The sequence below is a fragment of the Biomphalaria glabrata genome, chromosome 8 (assembly GCF_947242115.1).
Source record: "Biomphalaria glabrata chromosome 8, xgBioGlab47.1, whole genome shotgun sequence".
NCBI lineage: Eukaryota > Metazoa > Mollusca > Gastropoda > Planorbidae > Biomphalaria > Biomphalaria glabrata.
This window is the reverse complement of record NC_074718.1, coordinates 20,213,990-20,229,136: the sequence shown is the minus strand read 5'-3', so window position 1 is coordinate 20,229,136 and position 15,147 is coordinate 20,213,990. Positions and strand designations below refer to the sequence as shown.

Here is a 15,147-nt window from a genome sequence, read left to right as displayed (position 1 = left end):
ATTTTATAGATCTATGACTATTATGACAAGGCCCATGGCATGTGTGAGATCAATTTTTCAAAGCAACTATAATTAATGGACTTCATCTAAAACAAGTTCATTCATATATTCGCATGCAATTTTTTTTTTTATATTCATAAGCTTAACATTATTTTGGACCAATGTCTCACAACGACTGATAAGAGAAATCAAGTATACACATCAGGAGAAAACACGACCACATAACTCAAGAAAACATCAAGAGATTTAAACAGACACAAAAAAGACAGTGAGATTCATAACAAACGAATGTTTACAATTGAATACAGTAACACCTTTTTAAAAACACCTTTTAAAAAATCATTAATGCCAGGTACTTCAAGTAAGGTAGTCCTAGGAAATACACATAGATCCTGGGTAAAAGACTCAGCAAATAAAATACTGTAAATGTGTAGTTTCACTCGCTATTAGCTCTTTTCTTTTTTATAGCCTTTTTCGGGTTTGATCCCAACTACCCGTATTTTTGTGCAGATTTTTTTTTCTATAAGGTACACTTAAATTGACATCCTAATAATGCCAGTTTAATTTAAAATGAGAACTGAACATTGCAAAAGATATATAAGGAAAAAGGTACTTCCGGACCAATTTCTAATCTTAGTTTGAAACCAAAGAAACGAAACGCATAAGCGCAACAGCCCATTCTTTTCGATGCCGTAATTTCATTATAAATATTTTATTTTATTTGCCACAAAGTCTTATTATAATATAATATATTATATATATAGTTGCTTCGAGTCCGAAGATTAGTGAGGAATACAGTATTTCCCATGGCTGCGCAGCCCCAGCGGTGACCTACATATTTTGCCACATCCAGGGCAAGCATAACCATTGTCCGCAGGTGGTCGATTTAGATTTTCTTTTCGTCGACTGCGTTTGTCCTCGGCAGCAGATTTTCTTTTGGTCTCAAATGTGTATAATGTACATCAATGTTTACAAACCTAGGCCTATATCTGTAGATTGTGATGTTGCTTGTTCAGGCTGTCTTGAGGTCAACTATGGATGACTGTTGAATTTCAACCAATTACTCTGCAAGCGTTTGAGTGTTATTGTTCGGGTGTATTCTGTGTAGTTGATCAACAATCCAGACAAAACAAACACATCGGTTTTAACAAGTAAAGAGATGTAGTCAACGCTGAAGAACAATGTAACATGTATTTATTCTAAGAAAAGGCCACAGTAAAAGTCTCTGTCACTAAACACGTCGTTACCCTAGAGGATTATATCGCTAACTGATTTTCCGGTCTCTAACCCAACATATCCCAAACGTCACTAGTCCCGTTCAATATGCGTCTTCTATGGTGCGTCGCTAAATAACTAACCTATATAAATAAGGTGTCTAACAAGATCTACAAAAATTAATGTATTTCGAGATTATTTGATTCCATTTTTAGCTGCCCCCGAAAGGTGAAAAGACGCTATTAGTTTTGTGTAAAATGTCTGTCTGTTTAGATCTCGTAAACTAGAAAAGATAGTGAAAATCCGACATCATAATATTGTAGTCCATTCAAAGTTCTGATGCAACGGCTACTTTTTTCTTTTCTAAAAGCGAAAAATCTAATTTTTTAAATCACTTATGCAAGCAGTTTTTTTTTTTTTTAATAAAAATACACCACTTTTACAACTATTCACTATTAATAGTAACAAACACGTGAGGCGCTTTAGTAGGAGGTGAGAATTGAATATAACACATTTATGCAAATGGTTTTAGACTTTTTGTTAAAAAAATATTTTTTTTCCATTTGTATTGCTAGTTATGTAGCCTAAGTTTTGTCTTACTAACTACTACATTTACCCCAAAATAATGTTTACTTTTTTTAAGAGAAAAAAAATATATTTAGAATGCTTATAAGTTGTACATAATTTAATACAACAATTAATATGTAGGTTTTCATATTATCGCGTGAACTGCAGTGCCATACAGTAGCTATAAAACACTTAACTAAAGGAAGTTGTTGTTTTTTCTTGATGATTGACCATTTACAAAACAATTAGATATTCATTTTAAGACATCAGTTAGGCCAGGTTCGCGTTTAACTTTACTTTCACATATCCTTTGATCTGCTGGACCGCTGGGGCACCACACAAGATCTGTCAACCTTCTTTATCATTCTTCTCTGTCATAGGTCTTTGATAGAATTTACTTCTGATGTTCTTTCTGAAAATATTGATACCTGCCTTTTTACCTGCCTGGGTGGACCACTTCGGGGGCCGATTTTGAGTTTGTGTTTCCACACAAACTGTCTTTGTAACCTTGTTATTGCTTTGATCTGTTTAGATGACAACTTTAACTTATTAAATTTACAATAAAATGCATTTCACTTTATCTCAAGGCAATTATTATATTAAAATAACAGTAACTTTTAAATATTATATCTTGAATGTTTGAGTATATTGTGTTAGACACTTAAATTAGTTTAGTTTAGAACGCACTATAGTAGACAGACTTTGTAGACTTTTTAAAAAGTTACTGCTAGGCTCTTGAAGGCATAACATCGCTTTTAGTTACTGACTCGACTGTGGCCCATTCTGTACTAAAGTTCGTTTTTCTACTTCATCACAAGTGAACTTGGTTACTAAGTTACTTTGTTTGTGACGGTATATGTCTTAGTAGTAAAACTCACATCTGTAATACACCTTACAGTATACCCAAGCATCTAGGATTATTATCACGGTACTGTAGAAATACATCAAGCACAACATACATCCGTTAAAATTTTTCACTTATTATTTTACAAATTACTTTAAAGTTTTTCCTTTGTAATATTGGCAGTATATGGGTGAAAGCACATTGGCTATGCAGGATTACCAGCAGGCTCTCCAGATAGATCCAACTTTTGCACTTGCCTACTACAATGCTGGCAATATTTACTTTCATTCTCGACGCTTTCAACAGGTAAAACAAATACCCGCAAATTCATTTTGAACATTTACTTTTTTGCATTCCGCCATTTTTGCAATTCCTCTATTTAGATTGCACACTCATTAGCAAAAAAACAGACGGAAATAAATTCAATTCCGAATACGAAGCTCGAAAACAGTTTTAACTATTTTCCAGATATTTGGGAAAATAATTACAAGCTAGTTGGCGTTGGGAAAACTATAGTTTGACCATTATAATTGATCAAAGTGCAAAAAATTATTTAAATTTGGCTTGAGAACTAAAAAATATTTATCTTGAACAAACTACTTCGTATGGTATTTCTGCATGTAGGCCCGCCCTATTCATTAAAAGATTAATACATTAATGTTAAGGAACATTTTGCACACCATCTTCTAAGTCTAAATTTATCTAGACTTATTAGAATATTATAAAGTCCTGTAGATTTTTACATTTGCTTAAACAGGATATTTTCTTGGGTTGTGGTGGCAGTAATGGGGCGGGGTACACAATTTTCCTTTTCTTTTTTTAAAGTAACATTTAGCATAGCATAATAATCACTCTATATGTTGAATACAACAGGAATTGTTTTTTTTTTAAAGTATTTCTTATATTTTTCTTTTCATATTTATTTCATAATTGTTCTTTATTCAGGCTCTGCATTACTACACAATGGCCATAGAAAGTAATAACCAGGATGAATCAGCTTACATTAATAGAGCTATTACAAAAGTAACTATAAGTTAACTACTATAGATAAATATCTAATAGTTAATGTATTATGAACCAATAAAAAATAACTTACAAAAAATAACTTACACAAATAAAGTATGAATGTCAATTGTTTTAATTTCATAGATATGAAGTGAGAAGAAAGTAATGAATTTTTTGCAATAGTTGGGTCCATCAACTACTTTGTTATAATTGTGTTCCTGTGGTATAAAATATAATTTAGGAAATAATTTATTGGACTGATTTTTATTTATAGAAATGACCAAAAAAGTTTACTGAAAAAAATGAATGTCATTGTTTTCCTTCAGGTTTTATTGCAAGATATTAATGGAGCATTCAATGACTTTGAGATGGCTGCCAAATTGTGCCCATTTTCTGCACATATCTATTTTAACAGAGCCAATTTACATGCCTCATTGGGGAAGTTTCATGATGCTGAACAAGACTATTGTGAAGGTATCCTAAAATTATGTTAATAGTATAATTTTAAATGAAATTAAAATACCAGTACTGCGTATGCATTATTTCTGCTGATTGAAATTTCTTCATTATAGCTTTAAAGATCAAGCCTGATGATCCCATGATGCTTAAGAAAAGGGCAGATGTCAGAGGTCATTTAGGTAAACAAAATGAGGCTATTGAAGATTACAAAAGAGCTGTAGCAATCCAGCTTAGGCCAAACAAGTTGATTGTGAATTAATAAAAGACTCAATAAGAAAGCTTTTAATACATGTCTTCTAGCAATATTAATTATGCTTTTAAAAAGTTATTTTAATGTAAAATTTCAGTTGTAATTATTGCCTGATTGTGTAAAATTTTAATGAATTAAACCAGTGATGCCCAACCTAATTCGACCTGCGGGCCATTTTAATTTCCAAAACTCGTCTCGCGGGCCACATGACCAAAAAGTTACAAAAACTAAATGAAATCGTTGTGTACTTTTTTACCAGCACCACTACATTCGTGTGATATTTAACATTTATATTTTTTACGCGACAAAAAAAAATTTAATTTCTTTACTTAAAATGTTAGCAATAGTGTAGTTGTCTTTAAAATCGACTCATTTGCTTGTCCCTTTTTGTCTCCAATGTCTAGTTGTAGTTAATCTATCATTTATTCGTGGTTCAAAACAAGGATGCCGCTATATTTATTTTATAATTCTGATATATATGTTGATGTTGTATTTTTTAACAGGCACACTTTCTTTATAAAACAAAGATGTTGGCTTATTATCATGTTCCACAAAAAACGTAAAGATCCGCCCACCGGTCCTGGTAGATTCTACAATTTCTGTTCATAAACATGAAAACATTAAAGGTGATGGTATCAATACATCAGAGAAAATATGAAGGCCCTTTTCAATTATTTTTTTTTTGGAGGGAGATTTTCTCCTCATTGTGTCGATGTTTCAGCGGGCCGCATAGAACCACGTCGTGGGCTGGATCTGGCCCGTGGGCTGTATTTTGGGCATCACTGAATTAAACTGTTTCAGAAAAATTATGTAAATTGTAGGTACTCACAGACCATATTCTTGATTTTTATAGTATTTCATTAGGTATTTGATTTTCAAGTCATTAATTAAAAAACATAAAACATTTGCAAAATTTTTCTTTTCTATAATAAAAAGTTCTTTTAGTTAATTAAGAATAAAATAATTACTTTTTCTTCACTATTTTTAAGCAATTTTATTTATCACTAATCAGCTTCTAACTTGATGCTTGCATTTTGTGACCCATTGATAAATGTGTTTAAGGTTTTTTTTTACATTTTGAGAATTTTGTATAAAAGTTGTTTTTTTTTTAGTATTGATACTGATATGAAAGCATTACAATTTAATTTTGTGGCACACACAAAGAAAATATAATTTTATATAGACATAAAAAAACATTTAACAAAATATGATTGGAATTATGATGGTTGCTATATAATGTACATTCAGCTACATTGAGTTACCATTGGTTACAGGAATGGGTGTGTCTAGTTAGGAGATGAGACTTTTAGCTCAATAAATGGTATAGTGGATTCAAAACAATGTTTACTCACTCTATAAACATAGGTAACATACTATTTTTATTACCAGGATCAAAACCTGAGGCCGTTGGTATGAAAGTTAAGAGCTTAGCACTTGGGTACCAGTACTTTTAATTTTATATAAAGAAAAAATATGAGTACAAAAATGTTGACTACCTTTACTATTTTAACAGTGAATAGACCTTGTTTTTAATGATTTAACTGTATGGAATTTAGCTCTTGTAAAGGAGAGTCATCCTTGAAGGATTAAGGGCACGACATGGCTTAAATTGTGCCGATGTGCCAAAAACTCAAACGACAAATTTATTTAATAAAGTATTTAAAGCATTTTTTAAAAATTCAAATGGTGATTAAAAATTAAATATAAAAAAACAACAACGTTGTTCATTACTCTTTATTGCTCTGTGCTTTGCTCCCATGATCTAGTTCTGATAACCCTAACTCCTTCTTAACCATAGCTAGTTCTATATTTATTGATGGCCAGACAAGTGAACAAGTTTACCATTTTGAAGCATCATTTGGAATACTTGGTTGCTGGTTTGTACATCCAAACAACTAGTTCAACTAGCTTGAGACTTGAAATAAACTTGAACAAACTTCTTTTTAAACAATAATGATCATTAAACTCAATGTGAGTGAGGGCTCGAGAGGCTCAAGGCCTTGTGAAAGCCCTGGACAAACCTTGCGTAGTGCTGACAGTTCAAGAACTTAAAACTGAATATTAATTTATTAATAAATCTACACAGCTTTCAACTTCAATGTAGAAATATAAGTTTCAAATGACGTTGAATAATTTTAAGTAAGTGCCCTTTATTTAAGTGCCTCTCTAACCTTTCTGCTTTCTCTAATCTTTGAATGGAATGGGTTGTCAGCCAGGAAAACCAAAGACTTATCAGTCACAGATCAACACGAATGACTAGTTTGACACATAAAATGTGTAGGAGGTAACTTTCTTTTTTGAAATAACTTCAGTAATCTATAAGTAATAACAAACAGTTTCCATAAAATTTAATTATATTGTAACGAATCTAGGGAAAAAAAAACTTAATGAAGGATCAAGGTGAAATGCCGAGAGATGTTTATTCACAATATATTAGACGATCACAAAAAAACATAAATGTATTGTGTTGTCTATGAGTTCATTTAGCTCTGGCCTGCAGGGTTCACTGTCGCCGCTGCCTTCCACTAACATACAGGGTTTGATACACGATTCGTTCCACAGTTTCCTCACAAAACTTCTTCCTGACCAGACAACCTACACTGCTTCTCACCTGTGTTGATTACTCGTCTTTAACAGTGCACTTGTGCGCACCATAAGCTTCAATGTAGGAGCAGAGATATACCAATATTGTTGTAACCCTGCATGTTCCTCCCAGACTCACAAGTAGAGTTATTTTTTGTTTATGCTGTTGGGAGTAAATGACCTGAACTAGTGTGTTAATGTGTTATGAAACTTTAGTGATGACTTTGGATTTCTTGACTTTGACTGAGGATTTGTGTTAGTAAATCGGGATATGTACATTTGAATTGGAGATTGTGACATTACTTCTTTTTACCGGGGATATTGATTGATCACAGTTGAATTATGCTTCTGCAATCAGAGAGATACCAGCGATCTGAGAATCGGTGAGATATTTTTTTAGTTCATCCCACGTCCTAACAAAACAAATTACTGGCTACATACCTAAGCGCGAACCAATGTGCGTCGCTGACAATAACAAATTTGTCAATGAATTAAATAATTTCTACAGCCGATTTGACTGCCACAACTTCTAGAAAGACCACCATGATTTATTGGGATCATTTGAAAACAGCAATCTAAACCAATCTCAGAACTGTTTAATAAAGAAGAAGTGACCAAAATATTTAAACAAGAAAACACTGCCAAAGCCTCGGGACAAATTAAGTGGAAAACATGTAAAGCTATGTGCGGAACAACTGGCTTATATCTTTTGTGCTATATTCAACAAGTCCTGGCAAACGCAAAAAAACTTCCATTTGGAAATAATTCCAGTACCCAAAAAAAGATCATTGCTTCCAATAACGACATACGTCCCGTAGCACTTACATCAATTCCAATGAAGTGCTTGGAGAAAATTATTTTAAAACATGTACTGAAAGAAGCTGAAACACGTCTTGACCCGCACTAGTTCGCTTACAAACCGTCAAGAAGATGCAATACTATTCATGCTGAATTGTCTATACCGGTACCATCATCTTGATACTCAGAGACACTACCCAGAGTAGATTTCTCATCCGCATTCAACACCATCCAACCACATCGCATGATACAAAAACTATCTGAATTGAACGTTAGCAAAAACATACAAGATCGGATTCTAAACTTTCTTATCAAACGCCCACAATATGTAAAAGTGAAAAGGGGATGTGTCAGGCACGAGAGAGATTAGCACTGGAGCGCCGCAGGGTGCGTCCTGTCACCTGAGATGAACTCCTATTGAAAAATCAGAGCAGGAAGGACTAGTCCTCCCATAGTGCTCTGGCAAGAAACTTAGCCGTCCGGCGTAGTGCCTCATAACTATCATACAAGTCGACAAATGTCTGGAACAGACGTGGTATCACCACAAACACCAAGCTAGGGGTCTATAGAGCCGTCATCCTCCCTACATTGCTCTATGCCTCAGAAACATGGACAGTGTACAGTAAACATGCAAAGAAACTAAACCACTTCCACATGACATGTCTGAGAAAAATACTAAATGTCAAATGTCTGCAAAGCATTCACACAATCCTGATGCAGTCCCAGCTGCGATGGGCAGGTCACGTCTACAGAATGGAAGACCACCGCATCCCTAAACGACTCTTGTATGGCCAACTAAGCGAAGGAAAGCGCTCGCAAGGTGGGCAAAGAAAGCGCTTCAGGGACACCCTCAAAGCTTCTCTGAAGGCGTTCAGCATAGACCCAGGCACCTGGGAGACAGAGGCACATGACAGAGCATCATGGCGTCGCGCTGTGAAAACTGGCGCACAGGTTGCTGAGGAAAAAAGACAACGCTGACAGAAGAAAAACGCCAGAAAAGAAAAGCAAGACAAACGACACTAGCTCCAGCTGGAATAACCTGCCCAGTGTGCGGCCGAACATTCCGGGCTCACATAGGTCTCACCAGCCACATGAGGAGGCATAAAACCCAGTGCAAAGCCCTCAGTCCCCTGGATGACAAAGTGGTCATCATCGAAACACGATGGACGAACTATATATATATAGTGATGGGAACTAAACTAATTTTTTTTAGTTAAACTAAAACTAAGTTTGAACTAAAAAAAAGTAATTAAACTTTTAGTTAATCACAAATTGAAAAAATTAGTTAAACTAAACTAGGAAACTTTAGTTAAACTTTTACTAACTATTTTGACCTTTTTTAAGGACGAAACAGCCAAACATGAAAAATATAAAGCACAACCAATCACTTTAGCAAAATGTAATAAACATTTATTTGTGCACATGAAAAAAGATTTAAATGTCTTTATGGGATAGATGTAGCCTAGATCTTAATAGAATCACTAGAATGATACTATTATAGAAAGAAATTAGAAGTAATTGTCCAAGTTCTAATATAAGTTACCTTTACAAGTAATGATAAAACTGCATGTTGACTCTCTAACTAACTCTAGATTCTAGAATATTCTGGATCTAATATCTTCTACAAACGGAATGATCAGAAACATAATCTGGATCTAGAATTAGATCTAGCTACTAGACCTACATCAAATAATTAATATTTTAATCTAAAAATAATCTAAGAAATACTAGTTACTACTACTACTACTAGATCTAAAATCTAAATAGAGTCTAGTAGATATCTTAGTAACTCTAGATCTAGAGATTTTAGATGATAATTATGATTATAACTAGATATGGGTATTTATGTCTGTATACTCTATAGTAATTAATACTAGATCTAGTCTAATAGATCTAGTTAGTAGATATAAGTATAATTATAATAGAAGTAGATCTAGTCTAGAACTCTAGATTTAGTTAATTTAGTATTAGATCTAGTATGTGACAACTATTATTAGTTAGTTAGATACAGTTAGTATTATAGTCATTATAGATCTATCATCTATGCATCTTAGGTCTTAGTAGGCCCTATAATATGTAATCTAGATATAATATATCTAGATCTAATAATCTAATCTAGACTCTAATTCTAGAATAGTAGAATCTCTAAACTAATAGATCTAGTCTAATCATGGAACTATACTAATGGAACAACAGCTCCTAGTTTTTACTAGGGGAGTGCCGTCGCGCATCATTTTCACGCATGGTGCAATATGGAGAAATTCAGGAGGATGCAAAAGAAGAAATTTACTCCTCCAGTCACTTGGACTGACCTTCAATGAGAGTAAAACTTTCCTACGCTTTATTTTATTAGATCTCTAAAAAACTTCATCCATTTTCTCACAATGTTTTGTGATTTATAAAATTTTCCTGAATAAGGGATCGTCACAAAAGTTATTTTTTTAAGGCCACCCCATTAAAATAGCTGTTTTCAGTACTTTCACATTTGGGTATTTTACACAAAATCTGGATTTTTTTTTTATGTACATTAAATCATTATCATCTGTCCCGCGTAACTAAATCCTCCACTTTTCCCGGTCACCAATGTTCTTAACAAGAGAGAGAGGCTGGTCCATTATTTGCGTAGTCCAGCCAGCTTTTCTTCTGACAAACCTTTTTTCGTTTATTCTCTTAAAGGATATTTTTTTTAAAGTTAGTCTTACAAAATACAATTCCAAACCAACTCATGCAGTTATCGTCTTTTCACAGTATTGAGGAGTCATCCTTTTTGCCAGCCAGAGTGTTAATTGGCAAAAGTAAAAAATTCATTATTTTAATTTTTTTTAGTAAATATTCACAACTATATCTTTTATATAATAATATATTTTTTTTAATAATAATATCTTTTATATAGACATACTTTAATAGATCTAATAAATGATTAACGCGGCCCTACCAATATGGGTATATTAATACTTAAATCTGGGTATTTTAAATTTCGAATGCGCATTTTTAAAAAACCGAATTTATCTATAGATCTCTTATATCTATAATAATCTAGATCTACAACACCCAGACTTAGACTATGGTTCTAGATCTATTTAAAAGATATTTTTTAAAAAATAACTCAACAGATCTAATAAAGTCATGATTTCCACTCTATTTTCTCTAGATCTAGAACATACATGAGATCAATATGAATGTTTATAAGTTTATAGATCTAGTCTACGTCTAGAACTAGAACTCTAGATTCTAGATCTATCGATCATGACTATACTACTATAGTCTATTAAGTCTATAGACAGTCTATAGACTGTATTATACTTATAACTTATACTGAAACTGTATTACTAGTATTAGTGTATAGTGACGGTAGGGGCCTAATTATAGTCACTATAATCAATAGTGTATTGCCTGTAGATCTAGTACCTGTACTAATATTAGTAGATGTAGATCTATAATAATAATACTTTTTAATAGTAGAAAGTAGATTTATAATCTATCAATTCTATCTAATCTAGATCTAAATCTAGACTTCACTTTCACATCACATGATTATTGATACAGACAGTGAATGAAACGAATGCAGTGATTATATTATAGTTTATACTGACTTATATCTCTACCAGTTGATTATCATCATCATCTCCAATAATAATCTAGACTAGTATGTCAATGTCTCTATTATAATAATTAATATCATCAGCCATATCATTTTAAATATTAAAATAGTAGACATAGATTTCTATATTATAAATAGATAGATTAGATCTATAAAATATAATTTTACAAACTTTAGAAATGATTGATTTTATTTTTAATTGATTAGCCTTCTAGACTAGATCTAGCATCTCTAGCTAGACTCTAAACTGTAGTTTGTAGATCTTGGAATTGGATCGAAATTCACCTTCCTAAATTGTCTCTAAAGTCTGTAGCTGATTTGAGAGGCCCAACGAGGCAAGAGTCTATTACTATTAGTACTCTTTCTCTTGATCTATCTAGTAGGCCTACTTAGCTAGTGCATTAGCCTTAGCCATAGTGTAGTCAAATCTTGACAACTAGTCTTCTAGATCTAAGCTTCTAGAATAATTAGATCTAGATCCAGTTTAGATTTACAATATAAAAGTATTTTACTAGCTAAAATACTAAATCTACTGATCTAAATTCTAGATAGATATACAATATATAGATCCAGTTTAGATTTGGAATATAAAAATATTTACTAGCTAAAATTCTAAATCTACTGATCTATACTTAATATTTTAGATATTATATGACATCTACAAAAATTATTATTAAGATATAATTATAGAATCTAGACTAGTTATTTATGTACATAAAATATATAAATAAAAGATAAAATTTATGCAGGCCTAGATCCCATAAATTTATAATTGATCCAGATCTATCAGTAAAAGTTACCTTCGATGGGAAGTTTTACCCAAAACTAATCTAATCTAATCTATACAAGACAATTTATAATCCATGCCTCGCCTACACCCCATACATTAAATAATAGTTCCCATTCCATCCCATGCCCAGACCCATGAGTTCATGAAATAATAAATGATGTGGTGTCAAGTTGGATCTATCCCCTGAAATTCAGCACTTTAATATAAAACTCTCATATCTAGTTAATTATTTGCTATAACACTCTGATCAACTTGGACTTGTGTGATACATATATGTTTCTTATCAGATTTAATGAATGAAGTTTTGGTGCATTTTAAGGCTACAAAAGTATCATCAGGTGCATTCTAACCATTGGTATTTTTCCTGGCAACATTTCATTTCAAATGTTTGTAATGTTTCAGTTATTAACAAGTAGAACCATGCCAACCAGTTCTGATGATGTACCAGAATGGCTCAAGGATCATACTTATACTATTTCTACTCTCTGGGCAGACATTAATAATATTGGCATCCATTCAATATTTATTGTAAGTACTACTATACAATTTTTATTTTAGTTATCTAAAAGATGTTTTATGAAGTGTGATTTTCATGGTCAAGCAACATACAAATATCGGGGATGGAATTTAACATTTTTCTCTAGTTTTTTTTTTAAAACACTCTCTAAGCAAATTCATCTTTCATGAATGCCTAATATTTAGTAATATACTTGGCTGTTGTGCAGGCCATTCCTTTACAATAAACTGTTAGATGAAATTAGGCAAAATTATGTCTGATAATTTGTATGTTTGATACAACAATGTATTCAATTTAATATTATTTTTTAATTTTAATGTTTTCAAAAGAAATTAGCCATTATGCCTAATTGTATAATTACAGTTATGTTTGGAAATGCAAGAAAAAGGCATGCATTCCTGACAAGTCAATGATTGGTTGCACCTCTCAAAGGTAAGGTACTGCAATTTTTCCCTATGCACTTTTCTCATAAGCTGAAGTACTTGTATTTTTGAAAAACTAGTATTCCATGAAAATGTAAATCATAATATATATTATATGTTATAGTTGCTTTTAGATGAGTGCAATGTCCATCAAATTAACTGAATATCTGCCTTCACCTTTAGTAATAATTCATAACTATTAAGGTCAGGGCCATGTCTACACATTAACACAGTAGCTCCTTTTAGGTACAGACTATTTTTAGAATAGCAAAATTATATAATTATACTTAATAACATATATACGTTTAGCATGGTCAACACATATGTCACACATATTTTTATTTTTAAAAAATCCTTTTATTTATTTTTATAACTAGATAACTTTCTGTTATGAGAAAAGATGAGATTCTTGGACTCCTGCATAGCACCACCAGAAAAGAAAATCCCATCATGTTGCAAAATAAAAGTCTTGGACCAATTTTAATTTGAGATATATATATTATACTGTAAGCTCTATACATATTTATGTATATCCTGTCATTCAGCCAACAGGTTTGGATTTAGTATTTCTTTAAATCTGTTTGATATTGTACTTGAAAACTATTAATCTGAGCCACATTAAAACAATAGGGAGTGCAGTGAATGAGTGGCACTTGGCTTCTGAACTGAGGGTTCCTGGGTTCAATTAAGACTGGGATTTTCAATTTCAGAATTCAAAAGGCTAGGGATACATGGCAATAGTAAGGAATAAGTAAAGGCAGTTTGGGGATCCATGGCTGAATGGTTAAGTCATGGGTTTGAATCTCTGTGAAGACTCGGATTAAATTTTTTTAGATTTTTGGGTGCCCCTGAGTCCACCTAACTCTAATGGGTAGCTGACTTTAGTTTTGAAAAGTAAAGATGGTTGGTTGTTGTGCTGGCCACATGATGCACTGGCCAAAGAATCAAATGACCTTAACATCATCTGCCCTATAGATTTTGACGTCTGAAATGGGATTTTTTTTCAAAAGGTGGTTGGTTGTTGTGCTGGGTACATGACACCCTCGCTAACCATGGGGCACTGAAACTGATAAACTTTATATCATCTGCCCCATAGATTGCAAGATATGTAAGGGAAATTTTACTTTTTTAAAATTAAAATAAGAATCTATCAAAAGTAAACATAAAATATGGTGCATTCTCCTTAAAACTAAAACCTGGTGCGAAGGTTTAAAATGTTGGCAAAAAAAAGCAACATCATATATTCTTAATTCCCTTTGCAAAACTTACTGAGAAGAACATGCATGTTGTTCCCTCATAAGTTTCTTGACAGAGGAAATCTTGTTTATATTAGATTTGAATTAAGCAAATTAAGAAAAAAATTATAATCATTATTTCAAATGGTTGTATCTAAACCTTATGAATTATTTTTCTGTTATAAGTATATTGAGATTAATGGATAATCATGAAATTGTTAAATAATTGCTGCTATCATTCCATTGACTAAAGAACCATAATTTATTTTTTTTTTAAATTAATTTCAAAATGATTTTTTTCAAGCATAGAGTTCACATAGATCTTGAGTGAATTTTTTTTTTTATTTGACTAATGCTTCAATTTTATTGTATCATATTAGTTGTTAATTTTTATTACCCAGAATATTTAAAAAATGAGTACACTATTTTCATGTAATAATGTAACTTGGTATTCACACAATGCTCAAAATACACCATAATCTTTAGACCATACAGATTTGTATAAATTAACTTGTTTAAATAAGAATAAAGTTTTTCTGTAGACAATTATTGTTCAAGATTTGTTGATGCTCCTGCTTAATCAATTATATATACAGGTCATTAGTTTTAACACGTCTGATAATAAATGACAGTACAAGTTAGTGAATGAAAATTTGTCATTATTTCAGCTGCTTTAGTCCTACATCAATGTGAGGTACCAGTACTTTGATTGTGTCATATAACAATTTAAAGCAACATTTTGAAATGAATAGTCTGTAGAATTGACAGTAAATACATTTAAGTGATGGGCTGTCATCTGCTTGAATTGGGAGCTGATCATGTATTGAATTTGTGTTTTTGATCTTTACTTCAAGTAAATGT

At 32.1% G+C, this 15,147-nt stretch overlaps 1 protein-coding gene across 5 annotated transcripts in view; it reads left to right on the top strand.

Moving 5' to 3' along the window:
- The window catches only part of LOC106078913 (uncharacterized), a 179,106-nt gene extending 164,274 nt beyond the window's left edge, over nt 1-14,832 (top strand). For 4 of the 5 annotated variants that reach the window (XM_056039144.1, XM_056039146.1, XM_056039145.1 and 1 more), the window contains 7 exons: nt 2,810-2,932; nt 3,572-3,649; nt 3,958-4,105; nt 4,204-10,516; nt 12,515-12,640; nt 12,993-13,061; nt 13,429-14,832. In XM_056039144.1, coding sequence (XP_055895119.1) covers nt 2,810-2,932; nt 3,572-3,649; nt 3,958-4,105; nt 4,204-4,349 — 495 coding nt within the window. In that variant the 3' untranslated portion in view covers nt 4,350-10,516; nt 12,515-12,640; nt 12,993-13,061; nt 13,429-14,832. Of the gene's footprint in view, nt 1-2,809; nt 2,933-3,571; nt 3,650-3,957; nt 4,106-4,203; nt 10,517-12,514; nt 12,641-12,992; nt 13,067-13,428 lie in introns of all 5 variants that reach the window. The other variant, XM_056039143.1, reaches the window with a different exon arrangement.
- Nucleotides 14,833-15,147: the final 315 nt, after the last annotated feature.